This window comes from Ischnura elegans, chromosome 11 (genome assembly GCF_921293095.1).
Source record: "Ischnura elegans chromosome 11, ioIscEleg1.1, whole genome shotgun sequence".
Classification (NCBI taxonomy): Eukaryota; Metazoa; Arthropoda; class Insecta; order Odonata; family Coenagrionidae; genus Ischnura; species Ischnura elegans.
Genome location: NC_060256.1, coordinates 40,735,805 through 40,755,071, shown reverse-complemented (window position 1 = coordinate 40,755,071; position 19,267 = coordinate 40,735,805). Strand labels below are relative to the sequence as shown.

At 37.0% G+C, this 19,267-nt stretch overlaps 2 protein-coding genes across 3 annotated transcripts in view; one reads left to right on the top strand and one right to left on the bottom strand.

Moving 5' to 3' along the window:
- The first annotated feature begins 49 nt into the window (after window positions 1-49).
- LOC124168500 (radial spoke head protein 6 homolog A) lies at window positions 50-17,299 on the top strand. The gene is made up of 9 exons (XM_046546820.1): window positions 50-285; window positions 4,181-4,370; window positions 4,688-4,878; window positions 6,465-6,774; window positions 7,147-7,266; window positions 7,744-7,882; window positions 8,725-8,879; window positions 13,543-13,757; window positions 15,713-17,299. The coding sequence occupies exons 1-9, from the start codon at window positions 221-223 to the stop codon at window positions 16,005-16,007; spliced, it is 1,680 nt and encodes a 559-aa protein (XP_046402776.1). The 5' UTR covers window positions 50-220; the 3' UTR covers window positions 16,008-17,299.
- The window catches only part of LOC124168499 (unc-112-related protein-like), a 148,286-nt gene continuing 145,927 nt past the window's right edge, over window positions 16,909-19,267 (bottom strand). For both annotated transcript variants that reach the window (XM_046546818.1, XM_046546819.1), the window contains one exon: window positions 16,909-18,325. In XM_046546818.1, coding sequence (XP_046402774.1) covers window positions 18,125-18,325 — 201 coding nt within the window. In that variant the 3' untranslated portion in view covers window positions 16,909-18,124. The remainder of the gene's footprint in view (window positions 18,326-19,267) is intronic.

Below are 19,267 nucleotides of genomic sequence, written 5' to 3'. Positions count from 1 at the left end.
TATTCATTCAAGGCTTAAGCATATCATAAAATAGTTGATATTATTTATTATACGATTAAGCCATTTTTTACGCCACATTTCCCCAATTTACGAATGTTTTTCACGAATGCGGCGAACCACGGCAAACAATAAGTCCGTGGAATGAGCTCTGTCCCTGCGTACATAGTTACATGAGTTCGGGATCTAATTATCAACATCGATCACTGATAAGTGTCTTAATATGTCAGATTTAGTCTTGGCAAAGGCTTTTCTGCAGAAAGGAAGCTCTGAATCTAATCTTAATTTGTGAGTAAAACATGTTCTTCATCTTTTCCGTTTTACTGTCCCCGATTTAATCGTCGTCTGTCTTCTTTTTTGAATTTGTGGCTTCTTTTGCATGTGCACAGTTAAACGTATGACTGATCCTGGCTCACCATGAGCAATGTTAAATTTAGGCGGCATGGGCGTACCCAGCAAGGGGCCGGAGGGGGGAGCTGCCCCCCCCCCTAGAAGCAAAAATCGCTTTAAAAAAGTCTTTAAAGAAAATAATATTTTTTAAAGCAAATAAGTTTGAAAACTAATAAACAGCTGTTACAGTTTCCTTAAAATACTGATTTCCTTCACCTTTTCCTTGCTTAAATCTTACCTACAACTTGAACAACCATGGCTTGCCCTCTCTAGTTTTCATCCTGGGTACACCCTTGTTAGTCCATATTGCACAGTTTAACTCCTATGTGGTGTTTTGATAAAACAATATGTTTCAATAAAATTATACATATTTTTCATGAACCTATTTTCATTTTGATATACTGGGTAAATAGAGAGACTGATATTATGCTAGCTTGCTTGAGCATGTCAGCTAATTTATCTGAGAAATGAAATGGAGAGTCATATTTCATAGAGGAAAATTTTCCCTCTTTGACTTTTTCTTTGCTATAAACTTATCTTTAATGTATACTGTAGGTTTTTACTCCATTTACACCAATTAAACACCAAGAATAAATACTACAAATGGGCACAATTGCAATGCATCAAAATCATAAGCGTGCATCAAGTGTAAGTAGTGCATAAGTGAAAGAAAAGGGAATGAAAAGACAATGGAATATGGCCGCTAGAGAGTAAGGGTGGGACTATTCTTGTTAATATAGGACAATCACCTCTACTGTGAGTAAATATTTTAGATAATGAAAATAAACAGGAAATAGAAATGTTGGATGCAAAAATATTTTCCTAGTAGAGGCAAAATTATGTAACATAGATATGTCAGCTAATTAGAGATATTTTCATCATAATAGCTCCTACCCAGTGAGAAATGGGTGGTGGAATCCACGTGGAGAATTAACGTGGATACCACGTGTTTTTGGTCGTGGAATCAACGTGGAACCCACGTGGAAATTTGGTGGAAAAATTAAAACAGCAGTTGGTGCTGTCCTAAAACCATTAAAACCTCAACCACTCTATATCTAAACCTTCTATATATGTGTCTACGATTTTTCATGTGATCTCATGGCTGCCTTTCCACGAATTATATAAAAATAGAACGTGCGATACATTTTCACATAACTAGCGTGGTTTCAGGATGATAAATGACGCAATGTCACCAGAGAGTTAAGTTCCACAAATTAGAAATTCTGTTTACCATTTTATGATAATCACCACAAATCCACTTGAAATCAACGTGGATTCCACGTGGGTCCAACCACTCAATATCCACCACCACCAAATATCCACCACTCAACGTGGATTCCACGTGGGTTCCACGTGGATTCCACCACCCATTTCTCACTGGGTAGCTAAAATCTATCCAAAAAGTAAGTTAGTCCTCAAGATACGGTAATGTAAGGGCTGCAGTAGCCATGGACCCCATCCCAAGTGATGCTTGGGCTTTCAAATGTATGGGAGATTAGCTGGTCCGAGTGCCTTCTGGTCATTGTGCAGAGAGTGTTACTCAAATTCTAAATTTTCAGACTCTGGAACCTTGATTTCACACTCATTCTCAGAGTTATCATTAATTTCTCATTCCATAACTCTCCATTAATTGAGGAATAGGGTAGTTTCCTTCATCCAGTGGCGGATACAGAAAAAACTCAAGGGGGGGGCGCAACATATCTTGAGTTGTCTTTACTTTTATCATAATAAGAGATGATCAAGTCACAGGCAAAGTATATAAAAATTTTATTTGAAAGTGATTATAAACATGTAAAAGACAATGCCATCTTATGATATAAAAAAGTTACAATTGTGGTTTTGCAATGTTCGGCAATACAGGCGGACCCGCAAGGGGGGGGCGCGCGCCCCCTGCGCCCCCCATCTGTATCCGCCACTGCCTTCATCAAAGAAAACGAAAGGCATTGATTGCAATTCATTACCCACCATTAGTGTATTCAAAATATACAAATTATTTCGTTTTAGAAATACCGGTTTAGACGAAGGGCAATGGTCCATTTTTATCCTCATTTGAAAAGGGCCAGATTGGCGCCCATGCGATGCCACTGCACGTGACGTCACAGGGACCTAGTTTCTATACGAGAAGATAGGAGTTATACATCGTCTGAGGTTACCAATGCATGCATGAGGCGCAGAGCTCAGGGAAACATATCTTAATAATCACCTACTAAAACTGGCTAAGGTTGGAAAGTTTCCTTCGTTTGATAAGGTATTAATAATCCTTATTTAAGCCAAGCGCTACCAGCCAGCAGGGTACTCAGCTACCCGCTACCAGCCTGCGTCGTATCAGCGCTCAACTCGCCTCAAGGTCACCTCACAGGGCGGCAGTGGGAACCAGAAATACGTCGCACGGAGAGATTTCCCGGCAACCATACTTACGCGTCGCGTTTTCACGCGCTTGAAAATTTTCACTTTTCATTTAATCGCGAAAAATAGATATCGTCATTTAAAAATCTAAAAGCATGAAATACGTACTCCAGGAGTAATAATCTTTTGATTTAGGCAATAAAAAAATAATAGGAAACCACCCTATTGGAAATCTATAAAAATTGGAGCAAGAACCGTATAATGTCAAGTTAATGTGACTTATATTTCCACTTATAAAAAAGGCCCCTTCTGTCCTCTACCAGGAAGCATTGCCATTTTCGAATGGTAGTGTGTAGTAGAGATGAGCATAGCTAGGGAAATCCTGAGGGGTGTGCACATCCCTATGAAGGCTTGTGGCCCCCCAAGAAAAATTTACGAATTGAAATTGTGGAGGCCACGCTTCACACTCCAACCAATATCACACAAAAAAAACTCCACATAAATTTGGCTTAAATGAAATTCTGAGAAGATAAAATAAAAAAAATCCGAGGGAGTTCCCCCATATTGAAATGGGGTACTCCTCAGACCTCAGTGGTGAATGGGTGGTCCTGGGGTCATGGTTGGAATTTAGAGTTTTATTTTTGAGGGAGCAAGCAATCCTGCCAGGGGTTTAAGGGCTTTTGAATATCTCCCAGTGAAAAGGGGAGTCTCTGGGGTCGTCGCCTTGAAATTTTGTTTAAATTAGCCTCCGAAAACAACTTTTAATGACTATCTAACACTAACATTCAACAATAACTAACATAGCACTTTCTGCCAAAAAGGACCCCTTTTCTCCCTATCAAAAATATGCAACAGGCTACCGTATGATATTAAATGTCTTCCACCTACACCATTCAAGAATGCTTTGAAGAAATATTTAATGGAAAATAACTATTATAGCCTGAAGGATTTTATGTTGGGCTCGGAGTAATCTTTGCCCATCAACCACTAAAATTGTAACTTTTTTTCTTTTATCTGTAAAAATTGTAAATGTTATATCACTTCATTTATTTGTAACTATTACTTTAATTATTTACTTTATTTTGACGACTTCCAATGTCACCGGAACATGTGATCTCTAGGAACAATAAAAAATTATTATTATTATTATTAACATGTTTTGGCATTAATAAATGTTTCGTACTTTTTTTCGGACAAATTACCATTTAAGCTGAGGAGCCTAGCTCCACCTGGCCCCCCAAAACTCCATCCATGCCTGGAGTGCTCCTATGCCTCCCATCCCCAGCCAAAATTCCTGGCTATGGTTGTAGTTTTCCTATGTGCCATGAAAATGCTAGTCCAATATGGAAAGCTCATTTTCATGAAAAGTGATTATTGCCTGATCTTGGTAACAGGTTTATCATTAATGCAGATCGTTGATGAATTTTTGGTTGATTTTCTTTTCAAGATACGACCACCTGACTGCACTCATTCATAAAATTCTAGTCGAGCAACCACCAAATGCAGTGGACCACATTGAAGAATATAGCAGGAATTTGAAACAAGAAAATTTCCAACAACGAGATGTATTTCAAGATGAATATCAACCTCCACCTGATCTTGATTTTGCTCTGAAATATTCAACCTTGCTTGAAATAGTGAGTCCATTCCTCAAACAGAAAATTACATTAAATGTCAATTACTCTTATGAAAGGTCTTAATTTCTGCAAACCTAAAAATTTCAGCCATCGACATAAATGTTGGACTTTCAGGCTAATATAATTTCATCAGAAAAAATCATTTAGACTAAATAGGCTAAAATTTCCTGCTTCAGAGATGGTTACATCATAGTCAATTCCTCAGTCCAGGAATTTTAATTCCATTCTAAATGATTTTTTTTCACAAAAACTATACACAGATTTTTCTCAGTTATACACTTTGACATCTAATTCTCTTTTCCATGAAAACAATTTAGCCCCCTTCATTGGAGCTTAAAGAAGTGCCTGATGAAGATGAGGAGCAAACAGAACCTCCCTTACCAAATCTTTTGGACACCTTTTTTTATTTTGAACAAATGGGTATTGCCCTCCCAAAACATGAAATATTTTGCCTTGGACTGTCAATTCAAGCATTCTCAAAAAAATTGGAAGACTTTGAAAAAATCAGGCAAGTTATTTTTTAAACTTGAAAAAATGACAATCATAATAATGATTTATCATGCAAAGTACATATTGTGGACTATAAGTAAGGTGGAGCCGATCTCTGAATTAATAGTTTCAAATATATTTTCAGCCACTTATTTGCAACTGAGATTTGACGTTTCTGGAGTGTTGGTCAGGATACAAAATAATAATTCCTCAGTTTTATGCACACCTGACAATTTGGTTCAGTTGCAGGTTTCACATTTTTTATTTTAACCATATTTACCTCACCATATGTTGTTATTTTTTCATGACAAAAGCAGTGGCGGCTGGTGGTAATTTATCTAGGGTGTGCATTAGAGCAGATATAGGATGATTTAATTATATTATGTTACTACTAATCCATGAGCATCATATTTCGTCATAATAGAATACATAGCAAGCAAAACATATCACTGGTATATTCTACCCTTAAAATTGCATGAACAGAAATAATATTAGCATGCATGAAAATAATTTTTCTAAACACACCTTTACAAGTGATGGTAGGTGAAATTCATTCTCCTTTCCTTACACCCTATGAGGAAGTAGTGTAGAAAACGGCCATACAGATGACTCTGTAAATGGACAAGGATCCTGGGCGCAGGTAGTAGATGAATTCCGTAGATGAATTTCTTCAGGGTAATAGTGTATAATTATTTGTCTATTATATTTTTTATGTACATGTGTTATATTTTTTATGTACCTGTGTTATATTTTTTATGTACCTGACGACTCCTATATCAGTGTAATCTGGTCTTCGGATAATAAAATATACTATACTATACTAGTGTAGGTAGCGGCTACACCACTACACTACTTGCGAGTCACTCACCAAAAATATGCGTGTGCACACTCGCATCGTTTTGAGTCTGCTCCCATCACCCATTTGAACTGTACATACCCCCCCCCCCCCCACCCCGCTTACTTCGTTCCGCCAGAGCACCCTCAAGCGATCGCAGAGACCGAAAATGCACCTGGCGCGATGCCACAGGATCGCATACTTGTAGAGCAGTGAATTCGAAAAGGAGATAGCCGTAGCGTTCAGAGCTTCATGTTTCTTGCATATGCAGACAGGATTTTTATCCTTCTCGTTCCAAAGGAATAGTTTTCTTTTATAATTCATTCATCTTTGGGTGTGCACTTGCTAACATGCGTATACGCACGCGCCGCCACTGGACAAAAGACATTCAGGTTGTTCACAGTGCATATATGAGTTTGTCAGGAAAAAAATGAGAAGTAAGCCCTGATGAAAGCGAATTAATCCACCTAAACATTGGCATTACTCAGAAATAAAGAAAAAACATTTCCACACCAACACTCCAGAAAGAACACAACATAGTTATATAATATTTAAAGGACAAATACAGTTCAAGTTTATAAAAATAGTTATTTAATTGGACTTCATCTCTTTCATTAATTTGGAAAGTGATAGCAAAACTTATGGTTGGAAAAATTACGTGTTTCTCAAAATGATGAAATTAACATACATTTCATGAATTATAGGCCTTCTGGTTTAAATCCAAAGTGAAGGCATAATGGCTACAAACCATCTTACTTTTATCATTCCAGGTATTGGGGAAAAATTTATGGCAAGAAAAAAAATTATCATGTATTGGAAGTGAAATTCTCACCAGAGGCCCTTGAAGAAACAGAGGAAGAGGGAGAAAATGAAAAGGAAGAAATTCAGCCAGAGGAAAATGAGGAGGAAGGCGAGAAAGATGAAAGCATTGTGCCTGAAATAGAAACTCGGCCAGATATTTCAAGCATTGAACGTATAGGAATTTTTGCCGAAGTAAAAGTGCCTCCATTTCCTAAAGCAGCTGAGGTTAAAATTGTTGAAATTAAAAATGAGGAACCTGGAACTGGACTGAATTCTAAGGTGTGCAAAAAACTGAGAAATTTATTTTCATAGGCCATCTAATTTCTAGTTTGGTTTATCACAATGCTATCAATATCATTGTAAATACTACACAAAAACCCTATTTCATTTTTTACCAAGTGAAAGAATTATTTCTTGCCACATTTGTAAGAGTCAATTCATTGGTTGAGACCACTCAGCTAAATTCATTATTACATCATGTGCACCATAGTTGGATTCAAGTCTAAAAGATGCCATTCTATTCTAATCAGGGATTGAGGAACACATGCAAGATGGGTTGTATTGTGCTTCAAGTAGTTTAAAGAAACGAAACTGTCCACTAAAAATATGGCTTGACCTACCTATCTCGAGAATGTTTCTTACATATTTCAGGTGTACTATGTATGCAGCGAACTAATTGAAGAATGGGTCAAGCTACCTGATGTAACACCTGCTCAAATCAGTGCTGCAAGGCAGATTAAATTAGCATTTACCGGGGATCTAGATAGTGAAGTACAAACCAACATATATGTTTTATTTAATATGCATAAGAGTTCCCTATTGAAGGATTGTTCAACTTAAGCCCATGCTCATGATAATTAGGTTAATGCTGTCCAAGATATTTTAAGTAAAGGAGATAATGTAATTAAAGATATATGGTTGAAGATAGAAGACAGCACATGCATTTTTATGTACCATATTTTTTATATATCATAAAACTGATTCAATTTATTAAAACGCAATTCAAGCTATTATTCTCCTTCTCGTGGTTGAAATTTAACACACCATTAAATCCCCTGATTTTTATTGTAGAAACGATTCTCCAAATGTCTTTTCATAGTTTTACTTTTAGTATTTATAAAGCATTGTTGATCAATTTTTTTTGATAAAATCTAAGGTAGAAAACACCCACTCTGATTAGGGAAAATGATAAATGACAAAGAAAGGCATGTTGGCACAAGCTCTTTGATTTCATTCAATTCTTTGCAGGTGGCAACATTTCCTCCTTTTCCAGGCAAAGAAATCAACTACTTAAGAGCACAAATAGCTCGTATTTCAGCTGGAACTCTAATCTCACCCTTGGATTACTATGACTTTGATGAAGATGAGGACTATGAAGATGAGAATGGTAATTCCTTGAGACATCCTTAAAAAACCCACATCACTATCAGACCACAGTGAATGATATTATTTCCAAAATAAATTTAAAAAACTGAAATTATTTATCAAAATAAGAAACCGCATAATCATATGAATTGACAGAAAATCTTGGTACGAACATCCCAGACGGCACAGAATCCTCCATATCTAATTCGTATGCAGATAGTATCCATTGACTACCGCTCCGTCGCTTTTCGTCAATGGATACTATCTGCATACGAATTAGATACTGAGGATTCTGTGCCATCTGGGATGTAATCGAAAGGAATAGGAAAGAGTTCAACTTCAAATGATAGACTTCATGAATAACCTGAAAGTAAGAAAAATTCACCAACATATATTAACACGTTGCATACGGATGGCGAGAATTCTCGTTATTTTTTTCCCGAACGTTCCGGACGGATGACGAAGATTCTCGTCATTTAGGGGCGTCAACCTAAACAATTTTAAAGCGTACAATACGTATTTGTTAGTACGTTTTCAGTTAATGTTCGTTATTCATAATGAATTGATGCATCATAACGTTTGATTGGGTAAAGTTATATGCTAAACATTTGCTTTTTAAACATGTTTAAACCAATGGCATATTTCCAATCTCAACACCTCCACCCAGAATCAGCGTTCCTAGGAATTTAAATACCCTGGTGCGCAACGTGTTAAGGGCCTCACACTTTTCAGATAATTAGAATATGCTTTATGGATTCTTTGTGACTCAATTCAGAAAACCTGATTGTCAATCAATTGAATTAAAAGTAATCATGTCAAAATCTCCTCTACATTCAAAATAAATAATTAAAATATTTTCATTAGAGAGGTCACAGCTCATGAAAAATGAAGAATTTGAGCCCGTGTCACTGACAGATCTAACTGATCCATCGATGGCATTCTGGGTTCATCAGAGTCAACATATCCTCCAGCAAGGTCGAGCTCTATGGTGGAATCCCAAAGAAGGTGCCGAAGATGAGGTAAAACTTTATTTTCTAACTTGAGCAAATTACCTCAGATTAGCATAGGGTTGCCAACCCTCCAGAATTTTCCAGGAGCTCCAATACATAGGCACGTTTAGGAGGGGGTGGCACATGTCCTCCCCTAAAGGCTTAAAAATAGACAAGATTTTCAATACGTTTATCATTATGTTTTGTGTATTATGGAGCCTTAAACATCAAAATTCATATTGAAATAAAGTGAATATTTTGTTCAGTAATTGTGATATGCTGTTTTTAATCTGAAATATGGGAAGACTTTTTGCCTGTCAAACCCCCACACCAGAAAAAAATGCTGGATCCATCCTTGCTCCCATTTTTTTAAAATTTATGATGATGAATTTACATATTATTTATATCATTACATATATATCATAATGAATTTATAAATTCATCAAGATATGTACAAGAGTCTGGCAGGCAAGAGTCTGAGATTAAAAACAATATACGACCTACTGTACGAAATACATACATATTCTGTTAATGTGTGATTGATGAGGGTGAGGAAATGGGAAGGAAAAAATGAAAGACGAGCTGCCATGATCATGAGCAAGTTAGTTCCACTATGGGTAAGGATAGGAGAGGAAGGAAAAGAGTGGAAGACTCTCTGTCTTTTGATGCAACATGAGCCACCACCATCAAAATAAGATTTACCATTCAGAAATTTTTCTCTTGATTTCATTAGGGCAATGTGTAGTTGTCCCAATGCTCCAATTAATTGGCATGTCCTCTACAGTATGTCTCCGCTTTGCAGCAAGTTTGACTTACAATGGATTCGCCATGTGATCTGAGCTGATTTTGCGCTTGCTTTCATAAGTTCTAATTTTGCAGATTTTGATTTCACTCACATCTGTCACTGCCACACTGCGTCAACAATTATCATTAATCAATCATTACAGAAAAATCTGTGGAATATTCTTAATTACAGAAAATTCTTCTTTTTTGTAGGAACAGCATTGCTGGTTTCGCTAATAATAGCTCAAGTCTTTATGATGACTAATTTTAGTATACCTGGGCTAGCCACAGTGATAACTTTTGAGGAGTTACCTGCATTGCACAAATTGTCCAGTATAGTCCTCAAATTTCCACAGGGGAGAATGATGCCTCAATAGCTTAACTGGATAAAGCACAGGGCTGGAAATCGAGGGATCCAGATTCGAATCCCCGTCAAGGCCATCGATTTTTTTTCCTGTGGATTTTTCGCACACTTTATGATGACATTGAGAATCTTTCATCCAATTTCCATCCATCCCTACCCTGCAGTGGGCTCTCATTGTGGCAATGCCTCCTTCCCCTTTTCATCCTCTCCTGAGTGACTAGGTGAATAAGCCTACAGAAATTGGTCCCAGCCCTCAAGAGTGAATCCTCAAGGGCACCACCACCCTGGGCACCACCACTGATTTGCTAAAAATTCAAATTTTTCAAGGTGCTTGAGCTGATACCTAACTCCTCCAGAAATAATGCAGATTCAACATACAACAGATTTTGCATTATCATTGGTCCTATTATGATGGATTAATGTCGTAAAGTAAGGGTCTGCTGCAGTGTTTCCCAACTGGTGGTACGCATACCCCTTTGGGGTATGCAATGAACCAGTCGAGGGCACACCGAAAATAATCGGTAAACACCAGAAATCAGTGGCGCAGTGGAGGGCGCAGCGAGGGGGGGGGAATAAATTTTTTAATTTGAATCCATTTCACTTAATTGGATAAATATTACTTATAGAATAGAGCAAGGATTAATAACATACCCCTCAGAAAGCCGTAAAACCAACCATTTTGAACCACTTGTCTCGAAAATTTTCGTTGGAGGGCACCCGCACCTCTCGCTTACCCTGGCGGGTATTACATATTACCAGGATAAAATCCCCAGTTGTGCTGAAACCCCCCCTAGCCTTAATTCCTAGCTGCTTGCCTGCCAGAAACTTTGTACATATGTATCTCTAAACCAGGCAGTATGTATGTATCAGTGGCGGATACAGATGGGGGGCGCGCGCCCCTCCCTTGCGGGTCCGGCCGTATTGGCAAACATGGCAGAACCACGATTGTGACTTTTTTATATCATAAGATGGCATTGTCTTATATATGTGTACTAGCTGACCCGGCGAACTTCGTACCGCCTAACAATCAATGAACTTACAGTTTACTTACACCATTTATAAATCAAGAGCGGCTGTATCGTTTTTAATCATGTTTAATTTATTATAATAAAATAAGGATACAAATTATATAAAAATACGTAAATTAGTACCAAAATTGCTTGTCAGAAAGACATTTTCTTTATTGAATCTATATAGGGTGAATCGGAGCACGTTTACGCGGAATTTTTTCAACAAATTTTCTTACGTTTTAGCTTAAGAAATTTTGGGCATTGTGGTTTAATAAAGCAGCTCATGAAATAAAAATTATACGCATTCAGTTGTTGGCTATTTGCGTTATTAGCTGTAAAAAAATGTTTTTAGGTCCAAGTCTGTTGCATACACTTGGCCCATTCAGGGGGCAGGTTGACACGACCCCAGACCGACGCTTGACTGATGCTCAAAATCGTGCAAGAAAAGCCCCTATGAAGCAGCATTCGCATTAAATGACCTAAGGCGCGCCAGTTTTAGTATCTCTGTTTGGAAAAAATGCACTGCGTAAACGTACTGCATGCGTAAACGCACCACGGTGAGCCCTACACATTCGGGTTTAATGTCTTGCGTCAAGCACCTTCTGAGAAACAACAGTTTTCGTTCTGTTATCAGACGCAAGATGAAGCGGATGAAGCTAAATAAATATAGCGAAGCAAAGCAGTGACGCAGCGAAGGGAGGTTTTGGAGGATAAACCCCCGCCCCCAAGAGCTTAGAGAATTTTTTTATGAAAGATTTTGTTATTAATATTAGGTGGACGGATGACTAACAAACAAAACATATTTAACTATTCACACAGCCACAAAACCCACTATTTTGAACCATTTATCTTAAAAAATGTCTGGGGGAAGTGCCCCCACACTTCCCGCTTACCTTAGCGAGTTTTCTATACCCTACAGACCCGTGGTATTAGCTGCGCCCAAAACCCCCTATCCTAGCTACGCACTTGAAGCGAAGGAAGAAATACAGAGGATGGTTTATCGACTCGTGAACATAGCACGCTAAATTGACCATGAGAAAATCATGGGTTTTCATTAGCACATGAGCACAAACAACACAAAAACTGAAAGAATGACCATGCGATTTTTTAATCGTTATCACGAATGCAACACGAATTGTAAATTGAATACGTTTAAGCTCAAAAGGGCATATGAGTTGAGATCATGGAATCTACGGAATGAGGACTTCCTAACCTTTGAATTTTCCTTTGAGTAAAGTTGCGTGAATCACATTCATCACCAATTTTTTTAATGATCAAACACGTTCCGTTGGATAGTTATGGTTGGTTTAGGCTTCGAAAGATCATGAGCACAGAAACTACATTTTTCTGTAAATCGTGCCTTGGTAAGCCAGGTACGTCCAAGGACTTAAAATATTCAGATAGATAGTTGGTGATTTCGTCTTCGTTTGTAACACATTTAAAAGATTCGAATCCATGCAGAGTACGAACTATTTGAATTTACCTCGTTTTAGTCATCCACATCTTCGTTCTTGCTCGCTAAATCAACCATCTTTGATTCTTTTGGTGATCAATCATATTCTGGAACTCTTTGTTGATGAGCTCACTGGAACTAATTTGCAATCATTCCAAGGAAATGAGTTAAAACTACTCGATTCCTCGACAGGAACACGGACATTACCGTTTGTCAACAATTGCTTGGAGATTTGTTTACAAACACGGTAGTGAAGTGTCAACTCGAGCTGGGCCACGGCTGGGCTTACAATCAGCTCGAATTAAATTTTAAAAATGTAATTTCAATTTAATTAATATTTTGAATATATTTAGTAATTAAAATGTTATATTGTTACTAAATTCATTTATTAAAGCGGTAAAAACAAAACAAATTATTTAATTTGTAGTTTTGACCGACTTATCAATTGTTGTGTTACTATAACTCCTAAAAGCATGTCCATAGGAAAGAGATGAATTTTTTGTGTGAAATTATCCTTTTTTTAATGGCCTATATGTTAACCCCGCCTGAGACGAATCCAAAGAACCAAATCTCATTGAAATCGGTGCAGCCGTTCTCGAGTTATAAGTGTTCTAACTAACACGATTTTCGACTTTCTTTTATATATATAGATAATTACATTAATTAAAATTTTATTTTACTCTGCCTGTGACTTGATTATTTTTTATTGCGATATCGCGATAAAAAGTAAAGGCAACTCAATACATCTTTTGCGCCCCCCCCCTTGAGTGTTTTCTGTATCCGCCCCTGGTATGTATACATATCATATGGGGTATTTAAAACAAAGTTTCTGATTACACTGTTATTTATAACGAAATGTGCCACCTACCCATAGTGAAATTATGTATGCAATAAAATGTGCATGATACATTTTTGGGGGTGCAATATTAGTTATATATGTATGTATCGAGGGGTATGGGAGGAAAAAAGTTTGGGAACCGCTGGTCTACTGTATTCGTATACGTTTCCCAGTATACAAGTAATGGATTGGAGTGCAGCCAAGTACACCTCCTCATTTTTCTTCTCTTGTTTATTTCATATTAGGATGAAGATGAAGAATCAGAGGAGGAAGAAGAGGAGGAGGAAGAGGAAGAGCCAGAGGTTGGACCTCCACTCCTCACCTCACTCTCGGAAGACACCACCTCCGAGTTCATAAATCCATGGAGTGTGACTCTCTCCACTAAGTTTGATGCTGAGAATGCTTTTGCAGTCGTCAGGTCAAACTTATGGCCAGGCGCTGCAGCATATTGCACAGCTGGGTAAGCACATGTAACAGATAGTGACAAACCTTTACAACCCTTCTACACTCGAGTCTCATAATTGAGAAATGCTTACCTTGATACAAGGGATGGGTCGCTTTGGTACTTGGTTTTCACCACTTCTTTAGCTTAGGAAAAGAATAAGAACCTAAGCCAAAGATAACCCCATCAAAATAAATTGTGCAAAACCCAATTTGCAAGCTTTTCCCAACCTCAATTTACATTTTATACTTTAAATAGAGGGCTGTTTTGGATTCAATCAGCTGCGTGATACCTTGGCTGATTTATTTTAGGCAGTTTTCATGAACCATAACCCTCTATGAAAAATAGGTACTCAATAAAAATGGATCAAGAACCAATCCAATCCAACTGTTGGTTGCTTCCTCCAAATTCGTACCCTACCTTCTTCCTTATAAAAAGATCTCATTTGTAAGGGGTCAGATTTGTGTGGAGGCTAGTGTGTTGGTTTTCCACCCAGGGGGTCTTGGTTTAAATCCTCGTGGTGGCAGAGATTTCTTAAGTTTCTTTGAATATTGGGGTTGAAAGTGTTTATATATACCTCCTTTTGAATATGTACTTGGTTAATACCAATGGTCTAATTAGGTAACGAAGTACTAGAAAAATCTCCGTCCTCAGATTCCATGGCTCAAATTACTTTTTAGTTTTCCTCAGGTTTACATATTATCTTGATAGCTGTTCACCCTTAGAGGTACATCACATCCATTTAAGAATGTTCCTCTTGATGATTGACGAAAGCTTCACCACAGGTAATTTAGCTCAATAACAAGGCAAAGAATTGTTCCCTCTAATCACTGTAGTCAGCAGGTAACCATATAGGTATTTCTGCAGGAAAGAGGCCAATAAAGATCCAAAATAATATATTAAGTTTTATAAAAAAGTAAACTAAAATTCATATACCTTAACAACTACAAACAAAAACTTAAAAATACACTTCTGGTACAAGGTCTAAAGTATAAACTTCAGTAGCAACTTTTTAGGGGTAGAGGGGAGGCACACCCTCCTTTATTTTTTCTCATTCGAGAGGAAATTATGTATTTGGCTTGAAACAGGAGGAGGCCTATTTATTTTTAAGTCTAGAGCAATGCAAATGATTAAAATGAGCATCATTTAACCTACCTAAGTTCTAATTCTACCAACTGAAAGGTACTCGCATGGGTGCGAGGAGGAGAGCTCATTACCACCAGCATTATCCACCATCTGACAAAAGAAAGAAGTAAAAAGATTTTGTTTTAGACAAGTAGGCAATGGATTAGTCCTCCCCTCCTACTGCAAGAGCTTAATAAAATGTATTGAGTTCTGGGGTAGGGCCAAATGTCAGTGTCATCACTCATAATTACAGCGATTGAAGCTGAATGGTGCTGGTTGAACAAATTAGTTGCTGCAGTACATTGATGATTTTAGTTGAATGCAAATTCCAAACCTAAAATTATGCCTCAATAGGGCAGTTTATAGGCTCACTCCTTTCATTAAATGTACCAGAGCTGACATATCAGGTTATTCTTACCAGTGGCGCAGCGCAGGGGGGGTTTTGGGGGATAAACCCACCCCCAGAGCTCAGAGAACTTTTTAAGTTTAACCCCTTTTACTTAATTGGATTGATATTACTAACAGAATAATGTAAGGATTAATAAAATATCCCTCAGAAAGCCGTAAAACTCACAATTTGAACCATTCATCTTAAAATTCCGCAATTTATTAATATCGCACATACCGCTTATCCTGGTGGGTATTCCATACCCCCACACACCCCGGTATTTAGTTGCACCTAAACCCCCCCAGCCTTAATTCCTAGCTGTGCCCCTGATTCTTACAACCTACTATATATATATATATATATATATCACCCATTGAGTTTTCTGATGACAATTATGATAAAAAAAGACCAGCAAAAAGCACAAGTAGGGAATTAAGTATTGATAATTTTATTTTTTTAGCCCAAAACAAAAATTTGAGAACATTTATATGGGATGGGGCCACAAGTACTCGGCCTTTTCCTACTCGCCAACACCAATGCCAACCATTCAGTCTGAGTATAAGGTGGGGCCTGAGTGTATGGAAGTACCGGATCCAACAATTGCTGAGGAGAAAGAATATTGGATGGCCAAGGAGAGGAAGAGGAAATGGCCTGGAGATGAGGATGAAGAGGAAATAGGAGAGGGAGAAGGCGGTGAAGACGATGAAGGAGAGGAAGATGAAGATGATGAAGATGAGGATGATGATAGTGACTGATGATCGCAACAGTGCCGCATTTCATTATCTATGATAATGAAATCAATTTCATTCATTGTTACCCATTTATCCTGTGATGGTTAAGGTTGAGATAATGAAGTTTACACAATAAATATGAAAATATATGTTACTGTGTATATTGAAATTAAAAACCATTCCATATACTCCATTAATTTTTATTTGTTGAAGATTTCTGAGATAATCCAAGTTTTTGTTGATTCGAGGCAGCTGATATAAAAATAAAAAACGTGAAGTGCTCTCATGCAGCATTAATCATTGAATAAAATATTCGATCTCTCAGACACCTCTTATTCTAAGCTAGATCATTGATGCATCTGAGTACGTAATAATGGCAAAAGTAACGACAGTGAAGATGTCTCAGGTCTCACACAGGGTAAGGTCCTCCATAGGATAAAGTCCTCCGACGTTTTGATGCGCAACTTGCCCATCATCCTCAGGGATTCAGGAATCCCATTGGATTCACTGGATATCATCCATCATAGGATTCCTGAAGTACCGAGAATGATGGGCCAGTTACACATTGAAATGTCGGAGGAGATATGGAGGACCTTACCTGGTGTGACACCCGATAAATCTCCACTGCCATAAAATATGATTTGATGCTTTCCTGGCTAATTACGTGAGTAAACTTCTCTTGGGATTCCTGTAAGGAATCTCGAGAGAAATAGCCCTGAGTCAGAGCTTGAAAATTCGGCAGAAATGAAGTTTTTAACATGGTTGGAATCCTGAGAGGTTCACTGCCATTACTCAACATGAAAAAACCAGATATCACAATAGAAAATAACGACATAGTTCAATACTAACGTACAGCCTGAGAAAAACGGAAGTTTTTCATCGACTTATAGGACCAGCAAGGCATAACAATAACATAAAATAGATATACTGGTTGAGAGTATGTTTAATAGTTAAAAACCATTGGTATTGTAAAAACAACATGCAAACAATTCAAATGAAATACTGTATTCACAGCAAAGCATTTAATATAAAAATTATGGATGCCAAGGGTGGAAGACTTCAGTTAAAATTCCATGAGAAATGTATTTACATAGACAAATTTGTCACTTCTTACAATGCTCAACTGTGATTTAGTTTGGTATCAGGAAACAATAAGAAACCTAAAACCTGTTCAGATTATATATACAATGCCACAGGAGGTAGCATTTAAATGCTATAAACAAAAGTGTACCAATATGGATTATTAAATTTGTCTCCTCGATCACTCAACTCACATTATATACAATACATCGTTCCAAAACTAATAAAATACAAAACGTCCAAGACAAAAAAGTATTTGGTGGTACAGTGATTGCTGTAAGGTGACTAATGGCACCCTTGGAAGGCATTATGCATATACACAAATGTATAAATATGTATTCTTGTACATATGTATGTAACACAGTAACGGTGTCAGTACAAAACTGGCATTACAACATTCACAGTTTTAATAGTTTGAATAAAAAATATATTGGGCTAAAACTGCAAGAGCATATGGTAGAAATAACATTTACTTTTAAAATTCATAAAATGTTTTTCATGTTTATAACTATAACAATAAAACTGCAATAGTACACACTATTTATATATGTATGTATATATATTTGTTACAATGGTATAGTTTTACGTTCGTAATAAATGTTTTGATTGTGAAAAATATGGTCAACATCTTATAAAGTATTTGAAAAGCTCTCAATAAACATTAAAGAGGATTAATAAGGTTACTTTGGAATTTTGTGCAAGTGGAAATGGCATCAATGGTACAAGGCATTATATTATTGATTTTTTTCTAAGGCACTTTCAAACTGTGCAATGAAACACAAAAGATGTATTTGTGCTTAATCTTTCTGAAGACTATCTCTGCAACTAATTAGTTAAGCACACTATTCTTCAGAAAAACCACAGCTATTCACAATTAAATACTCATCCGTGAGTATTACTGTATTTCATCAACATCCATCGAACAACATGCAAAATATATGACAATAAACATTTACACATCCTTCTAAAAAGAACATGTTCCATGCAGCCTACCAGGCTTGATCAACAACGCAAGAGAGGCACTGCTCAGGATGACTCAGAAACACACAACGCAACTAGGCTTAAGACCATCCTCCAGTCAGTTTGTGGAACATCTCCAGATTAAGAGATTGGTTAGCTTCCTTGGAGCGCATAGACAGGAAAATATATCCGCCGATGAATTCGTGAATGACTTTGCAATCTGCCGACAAACAACTGAAGATGATATTGCCCTCCTCAAATTGAACCATCATATGTTTCACCTCCCAGTTCACATTCCACGCCTGCAAAAAATAACAATGACATGAAAGATAACCCGATTCAAAGGTCCATTCAAGGCTTTCTGAACTACCACAATGAATAGCTGTTATTTTACGACTTGAATTTTTAATTTTACTTAAAAATATTTTTTTAATATTATCAATATCTTTACAACTAGGCCTTTCCTGAACAAACAAAAAATTAGAATGCTGTCTGCAGAGGCAGATTATCACACTTAGGGGCACACAGGATGTATAAGCAACAAGAAAATGGGAGAGGAAAAAAAAAAACTACATGGGCCTATAGACAACTGACCAATTAACTTGCTAGTAACCTAAAATAGCTGTTTGCAACACTTAGTGCTCATTGTATGCTCACAGTTTGGTCATCATGTATTTTTCTCTGGTGAATCTTTTCCTGTCACATCAATTCCCAGCCAGACACAATATTGTGTCTTCATAGTGGTAATAAATGTATGTGTATTCAAATCAAACCTCGATAGCAGTGCATTATTTTGATGATCAACATCACTTTGGTAGATTTTTTTATCAAATATATAAAGTATGGCTTGGAGAAAAATTAGGGAGGGAGGATTATTTTCCTTATTTGCTAAGAATGCTATTTTCCGTGAGGCATACTTAAATCTTTTGACATGGAAGGACTATGTCAGTTCTTTCAGTCTATGAAAAAATATCTACAACAATATCTACATAAAATACAAATGCTACATATAATAATTTTCCATATGCCTTATCAGAAAGGACCTCATCCTACAAGCTGGAAGAATAAGTCAACAACTAAAGGCCATCATGTAGGCCATACTGTACATGAGAAATTCCTATACACAGCTCAACCATTTTATGAGCTCTATAATTGCAACCACTAGTACAAATTAGAAAAAAATATTACGCAAAAATGTTTTGGCGACGCTCATGAAAATATCGTTCATAAAATGAATTTTTTCA

Bases quoted from the DNA above. Each gene is read 5' to 3' on its own strand.
- LOC124168500 (XM_046546820.1), top strand. From the start codon at position 221: ATGTCAGATTTAGTCTTGGCAAAGGCTTTTCTGCAGAAAGGAAGCTCT. The intron at 4,879-6,464 runs GCAAGTTATTTT...TTATCATTCCAG, and splicing joins GAAGACTTTGAAAAAATCAG to GTATTGGGGAAAAATTTATG. The intron at 8,880-13,542 runs GTAAAACTTTAT...ATTTCATATTAG, and splicing joins AAGAAGGTGCCGAAGATGAG to GATGAAGATGAAGAATCAGA.